The following is a 21552-nucleotide window of genomic DNA, read 5'->3' on the forward strand; positions in this document are numbered from 1 at the left end:
ACAGTAGCCTGGTCCAGTACAGTTTGTCTCTCTCTCTCTACAGCCAGCCTTACAGTACAGTAGCCTGGTCCAGTACAGTTTGTCTCTCCCTCTCTACAGCCAGCCTTACAGTACAGTAGCCTGGTCCAGTACAGTTTGTCTCTCCCTCTCTACAGCCAGCCTTACAGTACAGTAGCCTGGTCCAGTACAGTATGTCTCTCCCTCTCTACAGCCAGCCTTACAGTACAGTAGACTGGTCCAGTACAGTATGTCTCTCTCTCTACAGCCAGCCTTACAGTACAGTAGCCTGGTCCAGTACAGTATGTCTCTCTCTCTACAGCCAGCCTTACAGTACAGTAGCCTGGTCCAGTACAGTATGTCTCTCTCTCTACAGCCAGCCTTACAGTACAGTAGCCTGGTCCAGGACCAGGAATATCCCACTCTGACAGATTGGAGTGTCATTAGTGTTCTGTCTTAAAGCTGAACTCTCCAGATGTTGACCTTCACAGAGCAGGATAGAGACCTCTGCTAGCTCCCTCCGTCAGCCCACGGCTGCTGCTGGGGTACAGCGGAGAAGAGAGGAGGGGGGTGCATGAAGGACATGTAAAAGTCACGGTATGTTGTGGCTCGTTCTTTATATAATCCAATTAGTGTAAATTCTATTCAGAGGATTAGAGGCTGGTACCGTACAGATGGAGGGATCTCCTCAGAGTTACACTACAGCACATCAACAGTCACAGCGACAAGAACACATAACAGTACCTGTCTTGGACTCATTTACGGAAGCAGACAGAGCCCTGTGGAAGCCAAGCAGCATTCAACCTCCTCCCAGACACTAAAGCACTTTGGCATCATTACAGGCCCAGATTTAAAGGTCTTAGATAGACCACTCTTGGAATGAGAACTGGGGAAAGGATTTGCACATTGAGGGGAAATAATGAAATACTTCATGGTTTAACGTGATGTGAGGAGAGAGGAGCACCTCTTCTTTTCCCTGTCAGTCAAACTGGATTATCACTTAGCACAGAACCTGAAATCAAAAATGAGCTCGTCTGATGGGTCTAACAATATCAAATAGACATATTTCTCTCATGATATACTGAACATAAAAGTAAGTCAGGCTATGGGTTAACCAGAGAGCATGTATACTGTATATTGTACAGTGTCTCATTTGTGTCAGGCTGTCAGTCCGTCAGTCTGTTAGGTGGCTGTCTATTAGCTCTTATCTCCAGGTGTCATAGAGGTAGACAAATAAAGAAGCCAGGCTAAGGGTTAACCACAGAAACCCTTTTCTATATGCAGTATTCTATTGTGTGTGGATGGAAGGCTGTCTGACTGTTAGACAGGCTGTCTCTTACCTCTCTCGGTGTCATAGAGGTAGACAAACTTCTCCCACTTGTAGTGGGCCAGCAGGCTGAGGACAGCTCCCCGTAGAGGAGGCCTCATCTGGATGACAAACTGCACGTCGGCATCGGCGGGGAAGCTGGGTGTGATGAAGGAGGTGTGCAGAGCCCCACAGAACGAGGTCAGCGTGTTCATGGACTTCTGGTCGTAGAAGCCGAAGATGGCGTACACTCCTCTGGAGAACTGGGAGCAGACTGGAGAAACAGACAGACAGACAGACAGACAGACAGACAGACAGACAGACAGACAGACAGACCGAACAGTCAGCTTTGGGTCAGAACATATTCAGCCTAGAAATACAAACAGACAGGCAGTCTGTTTGAGTAAGCTCAGGTGAGGGACAGAACTCAGAACACAGTCAACCAAACAGACAGACAGCACATTCAGGTAACTGTTGGGATTAGGAGAGACACAGTCTCCCTAACTGTCAAACAGACAGCACAGTCAACATACCAGACAGACAGACAGCACCGTCAGTACACAGCACTGGATATAAAATACAGACAGTACAGTCAGGTGAGGGTAAAATTAGGGTAAAATTAGGGTAAAATCAAAGTCAACCAAGCCTCCAGGCATTTCTTCCCACATTCAGATATCCAGGTGAGGGTCAGAACACAGTCAACCACACACACAGTCCAACAGAACCAAATCTCTCCCGGCAGCCATAGAACATAACACCAAGCCTGACAGACATGGTCAGATCTCAAAATAATAGCTACCAATCAGAGAGAGAGAGAATGGATAATTCAGAATATTGTACAAAATAGTTGTCATGGTGAAGTAATTGAGAATTCAGGGGAAATCACATTTAATGTGTAAAAAAATGAACTGTTCTTTATTAATTTAAACAGGCATTCATCTAAATAGGGAAATAAATTGTGACCATTCAGAATAGAGGACAGCTGTGTGGGATGTGCGTTCCCATGGCAATGCTTTCTGCCTCTCTGTGCCCTTCACTTCTCCTTGGAGTCAACCTATCTGCTTGGTTAATCAACTAGAACTAATAGAACTAATGGGGGAAATCAGTGCACTGGTCACTGCTCTTAAGAGACAAATACCTCCTTCCACCATGCAGGACGCAGACAGGCGTTGCAGCAATAGATTGTGAATCACAGATCCCTCCGGAACTTTCATCACGCACACCTGTCCCCTATTCCCACTGATTAGTATTTGTATATGTGCCCTTTGGTTTCCATTGTCTTGTCGATTATTGTTACAGTGTCCGTTGGTGTGTGTGAGAGTACCTTTGCTGTGTGTTTTGGGCTTTTGTGCCCTTGTGGATTGCGCAGATGATTACGGGTCTCTTCCCGTGTGTTAATCATTGTGCGTGTGTGTTATTTATTTCGAGGTACTACTCGCTCTTTTGTTTGGGTTCCAACCCTGTGTTTTTGTTACGTGGTTGTTTGGTCTTCGTCCCTGTGCCTTTACACAGCACGCCGTAATTTGGGGCTTAATAACAAAAACGATTACACATTCCTACATTTGTCTCCCGAATTTCTTCACACCTGCGTGACAGAATAATCGACCATTGAGGGAGAAAGCGGGAATGGCCCGTACAGCGACGCTATGACCGGTCCGTCCCACGCCGCCGCAACTTAGGCAGACGTCGTCGGGTCCGTCTGACAACGCTGCGATTGGTCCGTCTGGCGCCTCCACAACTTCGGCAGCTGCAACTGGGTTGTCCAATGTCGCCACAACGGGTCCGTCCGACGACACAACTTCAGCAGCCACAACTGGCCCGTAAGAAGCCGCCACAACCGGGCCATCTGACGCCACTGCTACTGGTCCATCCGACCATGACGTAACTTCGGCAGCTGCAACTGATCGACCCGCACTGCGTTCCTGTGAACATCTTCGAGGCCATTGTCGTTGCGCTGCTAGTGCAGCATGTTATGCGTTTGTTTGGTCTTTGTCCTCTTGCCCTTACATGGCACGCCATAATTTGGATAAAATAAAAACCTCTGCCTGTCTCTCGAATCATTCATACCAGCGTGACACTGTGCTCACTGGTCACAGCAGCTTGTTACAAATCAGTTTATACTGCTTTCTAGAGCCATATGTGGGACTGATGAAAACCGCTCTGGCTATAAACACACTGGATACTTGGTCTAACAAGGTATAAATATTTGATTTTATTTGTACAAAACAAATGAGTGAACATTCCTCTCATGTGACTGTACAAAAGGTTTTAAACAAGCTCCCGTGACCCTGCCTCTCTCTCTCTCCTATAGATGTTAGTTGTAAGTGGAATGGATGTTTGTGAACCCTGAATAACAACTCTACTGTGCCACACCATCTGGCTGATCCCTCAAGCGCTTTGCCCTCCGTGGAGTGTACTCCTCTCCTCTCCTCTCTTCACCTGACTGACCGACAAAAGTAGAAAATGAAAGAAATAATAATTGAAAAGGAATGCAGTGCTCTAGAGCTTATGGAATCAATAGGGGCCTAAACCTCAAGTAAATCTCTTGAAAACTTCAAAAAACCACAGCATAGATACCGCATAAAACTATAAAGACTGACATTTGGAATGGATTGGTAAAAAGAGAACAGGCTTATTTCAAAGTCTGGAGGCACACCTGAATAATTTTGCGGTTCTGTAATCTTCAAGTATTATTTTCACGTTCAATGCTGCATGTTATACAACACTGGTTTAAAGGCATCTCAGCGTCATTCCTCCATCAAGCTACCCATTCACTCAAACATCCACACATTTCTCTACCCATCTATCATGCTTCAATTCAACCATCTTTCTATCCGTCATCCTATCATCCATCCATTCATGGCCTTTTCCTTTGGTATGTGCACACATCAGATGAATGTGTATTTGTTCTGGGGCCAGGGGCAACACCAGACTAATGACTCTGCCACAGCAGGTGTCTTTGTGAAGCTAAAGCATTACATCTGCATGGTATAACTAGCGACAGATGAGGCTGAAACCACGGGATGTGGCAGGACTCAGCGTGAGGCTGTTGTGGCATTGTTTCATATTCAAATCATATTCTTTCCCCTGTTTTTTTCTGCAGACTTGAAGGACCTTTTTTAATTGAATGGGTTCTACTCCCTTTGTTGTGGCGTTGGAGACAGGCAGATTCCCATGCACTGCTAGAACCATCATTTATCACAGCCTCTCTCAAAGCCAGCCCACCGTCTGCATAGAAACAACTATGTCGATACGACACACACTCACACACACACATACAGAAACTAACACACACACACACTCAGCTCAAAGACCTGATACACTACATGCCAAAAGTACACTACATGGCCAACAGTATGTGGACGCCTGCTCGTTGAACATCTCATTCTAAAATCATGGGCATTAATATGGAGTTGGTCCCCCCTTTGCTGCAAAAACAGCCTCCACTCTTTTGGGAAGGCTTTCCACTAGATGTTGGAACATTGCTTCCAGTCAGCCACGAGAGCATTAGTGAAGTTGGGCACTGATGTTGTGCGATTAGGCCTGGCTCACAGTCTGTGTTCCAATTCATCCCAAAGGTGTTCGATGGGGTTGAGATCAGGGCTCTGTGCAGGCCAGTCAAGTTCTTCCACATCGATGTCGACAAACCATTTCTGTATGGACCTCGCTCTGTGCACGGAGGCATTGCCATGCTGAAAGAGAAAAGGGCCTTCCCAAAACTGTTGCCACAAAGTTGGAAGCACAGAATCGTCTAGAATGTCTTTGTATGATGTAGCATTAAGATTTCCCTTCACTGGAACTAAGGGGCCTAGCCCGAACCATGAAAAACAGCCCCATACCATTATTCCTCCTCCACCAAACTTGACAGTTGGTCCCGTTCTGTGAGCTTGTGTGGCCTACCATTTTTCGGCTGAGTCATTGTTGCTCCTAGAAGTTTCCACTTCACAGCACTTACAGTTGACCGGGACAGCTCTAGCAGGGCAGAAATTTCACGAACTGGAAAGGTGGCATCCTATGACGGTGCCACATTGAAAGTCACTGAGCTCCTCAGTAAGGCCACTCTACTGCCAGTAGAGTTTGTCTATGGAGATTGCATGGATGTGTGCTCGATTTTATACACCTGTCATCAAAGGGTGTGGCTGAAATAGCCAAATTCACTAATTTGAAGGGGTGTCCACAAACTTTTGTATATAGTGTATATTGAATAATACACACATGCAACTGAGACACACAATTATTTTTAAAGACTACCAATTCCAAGCTGCAGGTTAGTACACAAAATGATGGCAATCGCTCCTACAGTCACCATTATAATCGTTTGAATAGCAAAAAATAAATACCAAATAATATATTTTTTAAGACGCACATTATCTCCTCTCATCCGCTCCTGACTGCATATGCTTAGCGGTGGAGAGTAATCGATTCCTTGTCTCCTTGCCCTTCAAATCTCCTCCTCGACTGCAACGGAAGATACTGAGTAGTTGTTTTAACTTCCAAGACAACAAACTCAGATCTTTCACAACAAAGAAAGAGCAAACTAGTGAGGGAAAGAGAGGGGAGGGGCACAGCCATACGTAGGTAGGACCGACACCAGGCAGACAGTCAGAACTGTGCACCGGTAAACAAAAGGTGTATCTTGCCATTTCATGGCTTACAATTTCAATAAGTAGGGGCTATCAATGTGTAGTAGGCTACCGTAAACTATTCTATACGCAACAGACCGAAGACTGAACACACACTCGCGAAGAGAAAGAACAGGCGACCCAGCGAGGGAGAGACAGGCAGGCAGACAGTCGTAACAGTGCGCATAGGCAATATAACCTGTATCTCGCAATGTCTTGTCTAGCAATTGCTCATAAACTCACCAAAAGTATATTAAAGTATGGATTAGGCTATCAATGTGTATGGCTAAACTATTATCAATTGTGCCAGTGAATTGAAGTTGAACATCGCCAAATGCGTCAGTTTAATTAGGCCTAAATGTGCAATAAAAAGTATTGTGCCTATAGCTTATTTAATGAAACCCTGGCTGTTGATGTTCTAGGCAATAGATCGCAAAGCAGGGAATCCCCGATTCCCCAATGTGTAAAACTTTTTGGGGAAATGGCAGGTTCACTTTCTCATCCATAGGGTGATTTCACGTTTGTAAATTCAGAGCGTTGTTGTCAGATTGCCCGTCTGTAAATTCAGAGCGTTGTTGTCAGATTGCCCAGTTTGTAAATTCAGAGCGTTGTTGTCAGATTGCCCGTTTGTAAATTCAGAGAGTTTTGCTCTCGGAGCGTTCAGAGCGCATACACACACCGAACGCTCTGGCCGAGGAGTAGAGATGATCCGAGCGTTCTGACCAAACAACGACAGTCAATCACCCAAGATAACTGCCAGACGTTGGCTTGCTTGCTATCTACTTCCAGACACAAATGAAACCTCACTCTGACCAATTTACTCGCCCTAGCAGAGCTGGTTAGACTGTTTTCATGTTATCCGGAGCGTTGGTGACTGCAACTGTGCTGCGGGCAACAATTTAACTACGCTTTTTTTAATGACCCCGGATATATTCAACTAGTGTTGAGCGTTCGTAAATTCATCAGTTATTCTGTGCTCTGGCACCCTCAGACAAGAGTGCTCTGAAATCGGAGTAGATAGCTAGAGCGAATTTATAAAGCACCCATAACCTCAAGCGCAAATACTGTTCATCAGCTCAAATCAGCAGGATGGGGGGCATTTTTATTAGGTGGGTCTTCTACCACGGATTGCTAAAATAATAATAATAACACTTCCTCAATTTAAATATTATGGGGGCACCTATACATTAGGCAGCCAAGCACGAGTTATCAGTGTAGTCTAATATCGTCTAGACATGCCTCTAGGTTTAGGGCATTTCAGACAGTTGTTAAGGGGACCTTTTTTGCTGAATAATGTGACAGTTTTTTATAATTGTGTTTTGCCTTTTGTGTATTGTTGTGTATAATAAAGTGTATTTTAATGTGAATATGAATGTGCAGTTTAATGTGTTTATTGTATTTTGATGTGTATTGTGGTGCTTTTCAGGGCTCGTCTGGAAAAGAGACCTTTGTATCACCATTGACTCCCTGTCAATATAAAGGTTAAATAATTGAAATATGAAATATCTTCACGCCTAGAATAAAAACCACAGGCACTGTTATACTGTTCTATTTTCACTCACAGCTCTGTTCTATACGCTCACAGCTCAGTTCTATACGCTCACAGCTCTGTTCTATACGCTCACAGCTCTGTTCTATACGCTCACAGCTCTGTTCTATAAGCTCACAGCTCTGTTCTATACGCTCACAGCTCTGTTCTATACGCTCACAGCTCTGTGCACCTCTGCTCAAAATAACACCACAGAGGTGCATGATTAACACAGACATGAATGAAAAATCCCTTCACTTCTTTCCTCTTTACTTAATCTAAGTATTCTCTGACATACTTTCTTCCCCCTCTCAGTGTCTCTCTCTATATCCAGCTCCCCCTCTCTCTATATCCAGCTCCCCCTCTCTCTATATCCAGCTCCCCCTCTCTCTATATCAAGCTCCCCCTCTCTCTATATCCTCCTCACTGTCTGAGACTGGAGTTCCTTACTAAATGACAGACAGTGTCTCTCTCTATATCCAGCTCCATCTCTCTCTATATCCAGCTCCATCTCTCTATATCCAGCTCCCTCTCTCTATATCCAGCTCCATCTCTCTCTATATCCAGCTCCCTCTCTCTATATCCAGCTCCATCTCTCTATATCCAGCTCCATCTCTCTCTATATCCAGCTCCCTCTCTCGATATCCAGCTCCATCTCTCTCTATATCCAGCTCCATCTCTCTCTATATCCAGCTCCATCTCTCCATCCCTCTGTTGCTCCCCCTCTCTCCTCTTCTATTTAGCCTCCTCACTGTCAGAGACTGGCGTTCCTTACTAAATGACAGACAGTGTCTCTCTCTATATCCAGCTCCCTCTCTCTATATCCAGCTCCCTCTCTCTATATCCAGCTCCATCTCTCCATCCCTCTGTTGCTCCCCCTCTCTCCTCTTCTATTTAGCCTCCTCACTGTCTGAGACTGGCGTTCCTTACTAAATGACAGACAGTGTCTCTCTCTATATCCAGCTCCATCTCTCCATCCATCTGTTGCTCCCCCTCTCTCCTCTTCTATTTAGCCTCCTCACTCTCTAAGACTGGTGTTCCTTACTAAATGACAGACAGTGTCTCTCTCTATATCCAGCTCCATCTCTCCATCCCTCTGTTGCTCCCCTCTCTCCTCTTCTATTTAGCCTCCTCACTCTCTGAGACTGGTGTTCCTTACTAAATGACAGACAGTGTCTCTCTCTATATTCAGCTCCATCTCTCCATCCCTCTTTTGCTCCCCCTCTCTCCTCTTCTATTCAGCCTCCTCACTGTCTGAGACTGTCGTTCCTTACTAAATGACAGACAGTGTCTCTCTCTATATCCAGCTCCAACTCTCCATCCCTCTGTTGCTCCCCCTCTCTCCTCTTCTATTTAGCCTCCTCACTGTCTGAGACTGGCGTTCCTTACTAAATGACAGACAGTGTCTCTCTCTATATCCAGCTCCATCTCTCCATCCCTATGTTGCTCCCCCTCTCTCCTCTTCTATTTAGCCTCCTCACTGTCTGAGACTGGCGTTCCTTACTAAATGACAGACAGTGTCTCTCTCTATATCCAGCTCCATCTCTCCATCCCTCTGTTGCTCCACCTCTCTCCTCTTCCATTTAGCCTCCTCACTGTCTGAGACTGGCGTTCCTTACTAAATGACAGACAGTGTCTCTCTCTATATCAAGCTCCATCTCTCCATCCCTCTGTTGCTCCCCCTCTCTCCTCTTCTATTTAGCCTCCTCACTGTCTGAGACTGGCGTTCCTTACTAAATGACAGACAGTGCCTCTCTCTATATCCAGCTCCATCTCTCTCTATATCCAGCTCCATCTCTCCTTATCCAGGTCGCTCTCTCTATATCCAGCTCCATCTCTCTCTATATCCAGCTCCCTCTCTCTATATCCAGCTCCATCTCTCTCTATATCCAGCTCCCTCTCTCTCTATATCCAGCTCCATCTCTCTATATCCAGCTCCATCTCTCTCTATATCCAGCTCCCTCTCTCTATATCCAGCTCCCTCTCCCTCTATATCCAGCTCCATCTCCCTATATATCCAGCTCCATCTCTCTCTCCAGCTCCATCTCTCTCTATATCCAGCTCCCTCTCTCTATATCCGGCTCCCTCTCTCTATATCCAGCTCCATCTCTCTCTATATCCAGCTCCCTCTCTCTATATCCAGCTCCCTCTCTCTATATCCAGCTCCCTCTCTATATATCCAGCTCCATCTCTCTCTATATCCAGCTCCCTCTCTCTATATCCAGCTCCATCTCTCTCTATATCCAGCTCCCTCTCTCTATATCCAGCTCCATCTCTCTATATCCAGCTCCATCTCTCTCTATATCCAGCTCCCTCTCTCTATATCCAGCTCCATCTCCCTCTATATCCAGCTCCATCTCCCTATATATCCAGCTCCATCTCTCTCTCCAGCTCCATCTCTCTCTATATCCAGCTCCTTCTCTCTATATCCAGCTCCATCTCTCTCTATATCCAGCTCCATCTCTCTCTATATCCAGCTCCCTCTCTCTATATCCAGCTCCCTCTCTATATATCCAGCTCCATCTCTCTCTATATCCAGCTCCCTTTCTCTATATCCAGCTCCATCTCCCTCTATATCCAGCTCCATCTCCCTCTATATCCAGCTCCATCTCTCTATATCCAGCTCCCTCTCTCTATATCCATCTCCCTCTCTCTATATCCAGCTCCCTCTCTCTATATCCAGCTCCATCTCTCTCTATATCCAGCTCCATCTCTCTATATCCAGCTCCCTCTCTCTATATCCAGCTCCCTCTCTCTATATCCAGCTCCATCTCTCTCTATATCCAGCTCCATCTCTCTCTATATCCAGCTCCATCTCTCCATCCCTCTGTTGCTCAACCTCTCTCCTCTTCTATTTAGCCTCCTCACTGTCTGAGACTGGCGTTCCTTACTAAATGACAGACAGTGTCTCTCTCTATATCCAGCTCCATCTCTCCATCCCTCTGTTGCTCCCCCTCTCTCCTCTTCTATTTAGCCTCCTCACTGTCTAAGACTGGCGTTCCTTACTAAATGACAGACAGTGTCTCTCTCTATATCCAGCTCCCTCTCTCTATATCCAGCTCCCTCTCTCCCTATATCCAGCTCCCTCTCTCTCTATATCCAGCTCACTCTCTCTCTATATCCAGCTCCATCTCTCCATCCCTCTGTTGCTCCCCCTCTCTCCTCTTCTATTTAGCCTCCTCACTGTCTGAGACTGGCGTTCCTTACTAAATGACAGACAGTGTCTCTCTCTACATCCAGCTCCATCTCTCTCTATATCCAGCTCCATCTCTCTATATCCAGCTCCCTCTCTCTATATCCAGCTCCATCTCTCTCTATATCCAGCTCCCTCTCTCTATATCCAGCTCCAGCTCTCTCTATATCCAGCTCCCTCTCTCTATATCCAGCTCCATCTCTCTCTATATCCAGCTCCCTCTCTATATATATCCAGCTCCCTCTTTTTATATCCAGCTCCATCTCTCTCTATATCCAGCTCCATCTCTCTATATCCAGCTCCCTCTCTCTATATCCAGCTCCCTCTCTCTATATCCAGCGCCCTCTCTCTATATCCACCTCCCTCTCTCTATATCCAGCTCCATATCTCTCTATATCCAGCTCCATCTCTCCATCCCTATGTTGCTCCCCCTCTCTCCTCTTCTATTTAGCCTCCTCACTGTCTGAGACTGGCGTTCCTTACTAAATGACAGACAGTGTCTCTCTCTATATCCAGCTCCATCTCTCCATCCCTCTGTTGCTCCACCTCTCTCCTCTTCCATTTAGCCTCCTCACTGTCTGAGACTGGCGTTCCTTACTAAATGACAGACAGTGTCTCTCTCTATATCAAGCTCCATCTCTCCATCCCTCTGTTGCTCCCCCTCTCTCCTCTTCTATTTAGCCTCCTCACTGTCTGAGACTGGCGTTCCTTACTAAATGACAGACAGTGCCTCTCTCTATATCCAGCTCCATCTCTCTCTATATCCAGCTCCATCTCTCCTTATCCAGGTCGCTCTCTCTATATCCAGCTCCATCTCTCTCTATATCCAGCTCCCTCTCTCTATATCCAGCTCCATCTCTCTCTATATCCAGCTCCCTCTCTCTCTATATCCAGCTCCATCTCTCTATATCCAGCTCCATCTCTCTCTATATCCAGCTCCCTCTCTCTATATCCAGCTCCCTCTCCCTCTATATCCAGCTCCATCTCCCTATATATCCAGCTCCATCTCTCTCTCCAGCTCCATCTCTCTCTATATCCAGCTCCCTCTCTCTATATCCGGCTCCCTCTCTCTATATCCAGCTCCATCTCTCTCTATATCCAGCTCCCTCTCTCTATATCCAGCTCCCTCTCTCTATATCCAGCTCCCTCTCTATATATCCAGCTCCATCTCTCTCTATATCCAGCTCCCTCTCTCTATATCCAGCTCCATCTCTCTCTATATCCAGCTCCCTCTCTCTCTATATCCAGCTCCATCTCTCTATATCCAGCTCCATCTCTCTCTATATCCAGCTCCCTCTCTCTATATCCAGCTCCATCTCCCTCTATATCCAGCTCCATCTCCCTATATATCCAGCTCCATCTCTCTCTCCAGCTCCATCTCTCTCTATATCCAGCTCCTTCTCTCTATATCCAGCTCCATCTCTCTCTATATCCAGCTCCATCTCTCTCTATATCCAGCTCCCTCTCTCTATATCCAGCTCCCTCTCTATATATCCAGCTCCATCTCTCTCTATATCCAGCTCCCTTTCTCTATATCCAGCTCCATCTCCCTCTATATCCAGCTCCATCTCCCTCTATATCCAGCTCCATCTCTCTATATCCAGCTCCCTCTCTCTATATCCATCTCCCTCTCTCTATATCCAGCTCCCTCTCTCTATATCCAGCTCCATCTCTCTCTATATCCAGCTCCATCTCTCTCTATATCCAGCTCCCTCTCTCTATATCCAGCTCCCTCTCTCTATATCCAGCTCCATCTCTCTCTATATCCAGCTCCATCTCTCTCTATATCCAGCTCCATCTCTCCATCCCTCTGTTGCTCAACCTCTCTCCTCTTCTATTTAGCCTCCTCACTGTCTGAGACTGGCGTTCCTTACTAAATGACAGACAGTGTCTCTCTCTATATCCAGCTCCATCTCTCCATCCCTCTGTTGCTCCCCCTCTCTCCTCTTCTATTTAGCCTCCTCACTGTCTAAGACTGGCGTTCCTTACTAAATGACAGACAGTGTCTCTCTCTATATCCAGCTCCCTCTCTCTATATCCAGCTCCCTCTCTCCCTATATCCAGCTCCCTCTCTCTCTATATCCAGCTCACTCTCTCTCTATATCCAGCTCCATCTCTCCATCCCTCTGTTGCTCCCCCTCTCTCCTCTTCTATTTAGCCTCCTCACTGTCTGAGACTGGCGTTCCTTACTAAATGACAGACAGTGTCTCTCTCTACATCCAGCTCCATCTCTCTCTATATCCAGCTCCATCTCTCTATATCCAGCTCCCTCTCTCTATATCCAGCTCCATCTCTCTCTATATCCAGCTCCCTCTCTCTATATCCAGCTCCAGCTCTCTCTATATCCAGCTCCCTCTCTCTATATCCAGCTCCATCTCTCTCTATATCCAGCTCCCTCTCTATATATATCCAGCTCCCTCTTTTTATATCCAGCTCCATCTCTCTCTATATCCAGCTCCATCTCTCTATATCCAGCTCCCTCTCTCTATATCCAGCTCCCTCTCTCTATATCCAGCGCCCTCTCTCTATATCCACCTCCCTCTCTCTATATCCAGCTCCATATCTCTCTATATCCAGCTCCATCTCTCCATCCCTCTGTTGCTCCCCCTCTATCTTCTTCTATTTAGCCTCCTCACTGTCTGAGACTGGCGTTCCTTACTAAATGACAGACAGTGTCTCTCTCTATATCCAGCTCCATCTCTCCATCCCTCTGTTGCTCCCCCTCTCTCCTCTTCTATTTAGCCTCCTCACTGTCTGAGACTGGCGTTCCTTACTAAATGACAGACAGTGTCTCTCTCTATATCCAGCTCCATCTCTCCATCCCTCTGTTGCTCCCCCTCTCTCCTCTTCTATTTAGCTTCCTCACTGTCTGAGACTGGCGTTCCTTACTAAATGACAGACAGTGTCTCTCTCTATATCCAGCTCCATCTCTCCATCCCTCTGTTGCTCCCCTCTCTCCTCTTCTATTTAGCCTCCTCACTGTCTGAGACTGTCGTTCCTTACTAAATGACAGACAGTGTCTCTCTCTATATCCAGCTCCATCTCTCCATCCCTCTGTTGCTCCCCTCTCTCCTCTTCTATTTAGCTTCCTCACTGTCTGAGACTGTCGTTCCTTACTAAATGACAGACAGTGTCTCTCTCTATATCCAGCTCCATCTCTCCATCCCTCTGTTGCTCCCCCTCTCTCCTCTTCTATTTAGCCTCCTCACTGTCTGAGACTGGCGTTCCTTACTAAATGACAGACAGTGTCTCTCTCTATATCCAGCTCCCTCTCTCTATATCCAGCTCCCTCTCTCTATATCCAGCTCCCTCTCTCTATATCCAGCTACCTCTCTCTATATCCAGCTCCATCTCTCTATATCCAGCTCCATCTCTCTCTATATCCCGCTCCATCTCTCTCTATATCCAGCTCCCTCTCTCTATATCCAGCTCCCTCTCTCTATATATCCAGCTCCATCTCTCTCTATATCCAGCTCCATCTCTCTCTATATCCAGCTCCCTCTCTCTATATCCAGCTCCCTCTCTCTATATCCAGCTCCATCTCTCTCTATATCCAGCTCCATCTCTCTCTATATCCAGCTCCATCTCTCCATCCCTCTGTTGCTCAACCTCTCTCCTCTTCTATTTAGCCTCCTCACTGTCTGAGACTGGCGTTCCTTACTAAATGACAGACAGTGTCTCTCTCTATATCCAGCTCCATCTCTCCATCCCTCTGTTGCTCCCCCTCTCTCCTCTTCTATTTAGCCTCCTCACTGTCTGAGACTGGCGTTCCTTACTAAATGACAGACAGTGTCTCTCTCTATATCCAGCTCCCTCTCTCTATATCCAGCTCCCTCTCTCCCTATATCCAGCTCCCTCTCTCTCTATATCCAGCTCCCTCTCTCTCTATATCCAGCTCCATCTCTACATCCCTCTGTTGCTCCCCTCTCTCCTCTTCTATTTAGCCTCCTCACTGTCTGAGACTGTCGTTCCTTACTAAATGACAGACAGTGTCTCTCTCTATATCCAGCTCCATCTCTCCATCCCTCTGTTGCTCCACCTCTCTCCTCTTCTATTTAGCTTCCTCACTGTCTGAGACTGGCGTTCCTTACTAATTGACAGACAGTGTCTCTCTCTATATCCAGCTCCCTCTCTCTATATCCAGCTCCCTCTCTCCCTATATCCAGCTCCCTCTCTCTCTATATCCAGCTCACTCTCTCTCTATATCCAGCTCCATCTCTCCATCCCTCTGTTGCTCCCCCTCTCTCCTCTTCTATTTAGCCTCCTCACTGTCTGAGACTGGCGTTCCTTACTAAATGACAGACAGTGTCTCTCTCTACATCCAGCTCCATCTCTCTCTATATCCAGCTCCATCTCTCTATATCCAGCTCCCTCTCTCTATATCCAGCTCCATCTCTCTCTATATCCAGCTCCCTCTCTCTATATCCAGCTCCAGCTCTCTCTATATCCAGCTCCCTCTCTCTATATCCAGCTCCATCTCTCTATATATCCAGCTCCCTCTCTCTATATCCAGCTCCCTCTCTCTATATCCAGCGCCCTCTCTCTATATCCACCTCCCTCTCTCTATATCCAGCTCCATATCTCTCTATATCCAGCTCCATCTCTCCATCCCTCTGTTGCTCCCCCTCTCTCCTCTTCTATTTAGCCTCCTCACTGTCTGAGACTGGCGTTCCTTACTAAATGACAGACAGTGTCTCTCTCTACATCCAGCTCCATCTCTCTCTATATCCAGCTCCATCTCTCTATATCCAGCTCCATCTCTCTATATCCAGCTCCATCTCTCTCTATATCCAGCTCCCTCTCTCTATATCCAGCTCCAGCTCTCTCTATATCCAGCTCCCTCTCTCTATATCCAGCTCCATCTCTCTCTATATCCAGCTCCCTCTCTCTATATATCCAGCTCCCTCTTTTTATATCCAGCTCCATCTCAATCTATATCCAGCTCCATCTCTCTATATCCAGCTCCCTCTCTCTATATCCAGCTCCATATCTCTCTATATCCAGCTCCATCTCTCCATCCCTCTGTTGCTCCCCCTCTCTCCTCTTCTATTTAGCCTCCTCACTGTCTGAGACTGGCGTTCCTTACTAAATGACAGACAGTGTCTCTCTCTATATCCAGCTCCATCTCTCCATCCCTCTGTTGCTTCCCCTCTCTCCTCTTCTATTTAGCCTCCTCACTGTCTGAGACTGGCGTTCCTTACTAAATGACAGACAGTGTCTCTCTCTATATCCAGCTCCCTCTCTCTATATCCAGCTCCATCTCTCTATATCCAGCTCCATCTCTCTCTATATCCAGCTCCCTCTCTCTATATCCAGCTCCATCTCCCTCTATATCCAGCTCCATCTCCCTATATATCCAGCTCCATCTCTCTCTCCAGCTCCATCTCTCTCTATATCCAGCTCCTTCTCTCTATATCCAGCTCCATCTCTCTCTATATCCAGCTCCATCTCTCTCTATATCCAGCTCCCTCTCTCTATATCCAGCTCCCTCTCTATATATCCAGCTCCATCTCTCTCTATATCCAGCTCCCTTTCTCTATATCCAGCTCCATCTCCCTCTATATCCAGCTCCATCTCCCTCTATATCCAGCTCCATCTCTCTATATCCAGCTCCCTCTCTCTATATCCATCTCCCTCTCTCTATATCCAGCTCCCTCTCTCTATATCCAGCTCCATCTCTCTCTATATCCAGCTCCATCTCTCACTATATCCAGCTCCCTCTCTCTATATCCAGCTCCCTCTCTCTATATTCAGCTCCATCTCTCTCTATATCCAGCTCCATCTCTCTCTATATCCAGCTCCATCTCTCCATCCCTCTGTTGCTCAACCTCTCTCCTCTTCTATTTAGCCTCCTCACTGTCTGAGACTGGCGTTCCTTACTAAATGACAGACAGTGTCTCTCTCTATATCCAGCTCCATCTCTCCATCCCTCTGTTGCTCCCCCTCTCTCCTCTTCTATTTAGCCTCCTCACTGTCTAAGACTGGCGTTCCTTACTAAATGACAGACAGTGTCTCTCTCTATATCCAGCTCCCTCTCTCTATATCCAGCTCCCTCTCTCCCTATATCCAGCTCCCTCTCTCTCTATATCCAGCTCACTCTCTCTCTATATCCAGCTCCATCTCTCCATCCCTCTGTTGCTCCCCCTCTCTCCTCTTCTATTTAGCCTCCTCACTGTCTGAGACTGGCGTTCCTTACTAAATGACAGACAGTGTCTCTCTCTACATCCAGCTCCATCTCTCTCTATATCCAGCTCCATCTCTCTATATCCAGCTCCCTCTCTCTATATCCAGCTCCATCTCTCTCTATATCCAGCTCCCTCTCTCTATATCCAGCTCCAGCTCTCTCTATATCCAGCTCCCTCTCTCTATATCCAGCTCCATCTCTCTCTATATCCAGCTCCCTCTCTATATATATCCAGCTCCCTCTTTTTATATCCAGCTCCATCTCTCTCTATATCCAGCTCCATCTCTCTATATCCAGCTCCCTCTCTCTATATCCAGCTCCCTCTCTCTATATCCAGCGCCCTCTCTCTATATCCACCTCCCTCTCTCTATATCCAGCTCCATATCTCTCTATATCCAGCTCCATCTCTCCATCCCTCTGTTGCTCCCCTCTATCTTCTTCTATTTAGCCTCCTCACTGTCTGAGACTGGCGTTCCTTACTAAATGACAGACAGTGTCTCTCTCTATATCCAGCTCCATCTCTCCATCCCTCTGTTGCTCCCCCTCTCTCCTCTTCTATTTAGCCTCCTCACTGTCTGAGACTGGCGTTCCTTACTAAATGACAGACAGTGTCTCTCTCTATATCCAGCTCCATCTCTCCATCCCTCTGTTGCTCCCCCTCTCTCCTCTTCTATTTAGCTTCCTCACTGTCTGAGACTGGCGTTCCTTACTAAATGACAGACAGTGTCTCTCTCTATATCCAGCTCCATCTCTCCATCCCTCTGTTGCTCCCCTCTCTCCTCTTCTATTTAGCCTCCTCACTGTCTGAGACTGTCGTTCCTTACTAAATGACAGACAGTGTCTCTCTCTATATCCAGCTCCATCTCTCCATCCCTCTGTTGCTCCCCCTCTCTCCTCTTCTATTTAGCTTCCTCACTGTCTGAGACTGTCGTTCCTTACTAAATGACAGACAGTGTCTCTCTCTATATCCAGCTCCATCTCTCCATCCCTCTGTTGCTCCCCCTCTCTCCTCTTCTATTTAGCCTCCTCACTGTCTGAGACTGGCGTTCCTTACTAAATGACAGACAGTGTCTCTCTCTATATCCAGCTCCCTCTCTCTATATCCAGCTCCCTCTCTCTATATCCAGCTCCCTCTCTCTATATCCAGCTACCTCTCTCTATATCCAGCTCCATCTCTCTATATCCAGCTCCATCTCTCTCTATATCCCGCTCCATCTCTCTCTATATCCAGCTCCCTCTCTATATCCAGCTCCCTCTCTCTATATATCCAGCTCCATCTCTCTATATCCAGCTCCATCTCTCTCTATATCCAGCTCCCTCTCTCTATATCCAGCTCCCTCTCTCTATATCCAGCTCCATCTCTCTCTATATCCAGCTCCATCTCTCTCTATATCCAGCTCCATCTCTCCATCCCTCTGTTGCTCAACCTCTCTCCTCTTCTATTTAGCCTCCTCACTGTCTGAGACTGGCGTTCCTTACTAAATGACAGACAGTGTCTCTCTCTCTATATCCAGCTCCATCTCTCCATCCCTCTGTTGCTCCCCCTCTCTCCTCTTCTATTTAGCCTCCTCACTGTCTGAGACTGGCGTTCCTTACTAAATGACAGACAGTGTCTCTCTCTATATCCAGCTCCCTCTCTCTATATCCAGCTCCCTCTCTCCCTATATCCAGCTCCCTCTCTCTCTATATCCAGCTCCCTCTCTCTCTATATCCAGCTCCATCTCTACATCCCTCTGTTGCTCCCCTCTCTCCTCTTCTATTTAGCCTCCTCACTGTCTGAGACTGTCGTTCCTTACTAAATGACAGACAGTGTCTCTCTCTATATCCAGCTCCATCTCTCCATCCCTCTGTTGCTCCACCTCTCTCCTCTTCTATTTAGCTTCCTCACTGTCTGAGACTGGCGTTCCTTACTAAATGACAGACAGTGTCTCTCTCTATATCCAGCTCCCTCTCTCTATATCCAGCTCCCTCTCTCTATATCCAGCTCCCTCTCTCCCTATATCCAGCTCCCTCTCTCTCTATATCCAGCTCACTCTCTCTCTATATCCAGCTCCATCTCTCCATCCCTCTGTTGCTCCCCCTCTCTCCTCTTCTATTTAGCCTCCTCACTGTCTGAGACTGGCGTTCCTTACTAAATGACAGACAGTGTCTCTCTCTACATCCAGCTCCATCTCTCTCTATATCCAGCTCCATCTCTCTATATCCAGCTCCCTCTCTCTATATCCAGCTCCATCTCTCTCTATATCCAGCTCCCTCTCTCTATATCCAGCTCCAGCTCTCTCTATATCCAGCTCCCTCTCTCTATATCCAGCTCCATCTCTCTATATATCCAGCTCCCTCTCTCTATATCCAGCTCCCTCTCTCTATATCCAGCGCCCTCTCTCTATATCCACCTCCCTCTCTCTATATCCAGCTCCATATCTCTCTATATCCAGCTCCATCTCTCCATCCCTCTGTTGCTCCCCCTCTCTCCTCTTCTATTTAGCCTCCTCACTGTCTGAGACTGGCGTTCCTTACTAAATGACAGACAGTGTCTCTCTCTATATCCAGCTCCATCTCTCCATCCCTCTGTTGCTCCCCCTCTCTCCTCTTCTATTTAGCCTCCTCACTCTCTGAGACTGGCGTTCCTTACTAAATGACAGACAGTGTCTCTCTCTATATCCAGCTCCATCTCTCTATATCCAGCTCCATCTCTCTATATCCAGCTCCATCTCTCTCTATATCCAGCTCCCTCAATCTATATCCAGCTCCATCTCTCTATATCCAGCTCCCTCTCTCTATATCCAGCTCCATATCTCTCTATATCCAGCTCCATCTCTCCATCCCTCTGTTGCTCCCCCTCTCTCCTCTTCTATTTAGCCTCCTCACTGTCTGAGACTGGCGTTCCTTACTAAATGACAGACAGTGTCTCTCTCTATATCCAGCTCCATCTCTCCATCCCTCTGTTGCTCCCCCTCTCTCCTCTTCTATTTAGCCTCCTCACTGTCTGAGACTGGCGTTCCTTACTAAATGACAGACAGTGTCTCTCTCTATATCCAGCTCCATCTCTCCATCCCTCTGTTGCTCCCCCTCTCTCCTCTTCTATTTAGCTTCCTCACTGTCTGAGACTGGCGTTCCTTACTAAATGACAGACAGTGTCTCTCTCTATATCCAGCTCCCTCTCTCTATATCCAGCTCCCTCTCTCTATATCCAGCTCCCTCTCTTCCTATATCCAGCTCCCTCTCTCTCTATATCCAGCTCACTCTCTCTCTATATCCAGCTCCATCTCTCCATCCCTCTGTTGCTCCCCCTCTCTCCTCTTCTATTTAGCCTCCTCACTGTCTGAGACTGGCGTTCCTTACTAAATGACAGACAGTGTCTCTCTCTACATCCAGCTCCATCTCTCTCTATATCCAGCTCCATCTCTTTATATCCAGCTCCCTCTCTTTATATCCAGCTCCATCTCTCTCTATATCCAGCTCCCTCTCTCTATATCCAGCTCCAGCTCTCTCTATATCCAGCTCCCTCTCTCTATATCCAGCTCCATCTCTCTATATATCCAGCTCCCTCTCTCTATATCCAGCTCCCTCTCTCTATATCCAGCGCCCTCTCTCTATATCCACCTCCCTCTCTCTATATCCAGCTCCATATCTCTCTATATCCAGCTCCATCTCTCCATCCCTCTGTTGCTCCCCCTCTCTCCTCTTCTATTTAGCCTGCTCACTGTCTGAGACTGGCGTTCCTTACTAAATGACAGACAGTGTCTCTCTCTATATCCAGCTCCATCTCTCCATCCCTCTGTTGCTCCCCTCTCTCCTCTTCTATTTAGCCTCCTCACTGTCTGAGACTGTCGTTCCTTACTAAATGACAGACAGTGTCTCTCTCTATATCCAGCTCCATCTCTCCATCCCTCTGTTGCTCCCCCTCTCTCCTCTTCTATTTAGCCTCCTCACTGTCTGAGACTGGCGTTCCTTACTAAATGACAGACAGTGTCTCTCTCTATATCCAGCTCCCTCTCTCTATATCCAGCTCCCTCTCTCTATATCCAGCTCCCTCTCTCTATATCCAGCTACCTCTCTCTCTATATCCCGCTCCATCTCTCTCTATATCCAGCTCCCTCTCTCTATATCCAGCTCCCTCTCTCTATATCCAGCTCCCTCTCTCTATATCCAGCTCCATCTCTCTCTATATCCAGCTCCATCTCTCTCTATACCCAGCTCCCTCTCTCTATATCCAGCTCCATCTCTCTATATCCAGCTCCATCTCTCTCTATATACCCTGCTCCATCTCTCTCTATATCCAGCTCCATCTCTCCATCCCTCTGTTGCTCCCCCTCTCTCCTCTTCTATCTAGCCTCCTCACTGTCTGAGACTGGCGTTCCTTACTAAATGACAGACAGTGTCTCTCTCTACATCCAGCTCCATCTCTCTCTATATCCAGCTCCATCTCTCTATATCCAGCTCCCTCTCTATATCCAGCTCCATCTCTCTCTATATCCAGCTCCCTCTCTCTATATCCAGCTCCAGCTCTCTCTATATCCAGCTCCCTCTCTCTATATCCAGCTCCATCTCTCTCTATATCCAGCTCCCTCTCTCTATATATCCAGCTCCCTCTTTTTATATCCAGCTCCATCTCTATCTATATCCAGCTACATCTCTCTATATCCAGCTCCCTCTCTCTATATCCAGCTCCTTCTCTCTATATCCAGCGCCCTCTCTCTATATCCACCTCCCTCTCTCTAT

General features: G+C 47.0%; 1 protein-coding gene across 1 annotated transcript in view; it reads right to left on the reverse strand.

The window, feature by feature from the left end:
- Positions 1-21552, reverse strand: part of LOC135547850 (glutamate receptor 3-like) — a 113853-nt gene that overhangs the window by 77630 nt on the left and 14671 nt on the right. The window contains exons 3-5 of the mRNA XM_064977076.1: positions 7488-7648; positions 2889-3116; positions 1338-1577 (exon numbers count right to left, since the gene is read on the reverse strand). Of these exons, the coding sequence (XP_064833148.1) occupies positions 1338-1577; positions 2889-3116; positions 7488-7648 (629 nt within the window). The remainder of the gene's footprint in view (positions 1-1337; positions 1578-2888; positions 3117-7487; positions 7649-21552) is intronic.

Source organism: Oncorhynchus masou, chromosome 11 (assembly GCF_036934945.1).
Source record: "Oncorhynchus masou masou isolate Uvic2021 chromosome 11, UVic_Omas_1.1, whole genome shotgun sequence".
Lineage (NCBI taxonomy): Eukaryota > Metazoa > Chordata > Actinopteri > Salmoniformes > Salmonidae > Oncorhynchus > Oncorhynchus masou.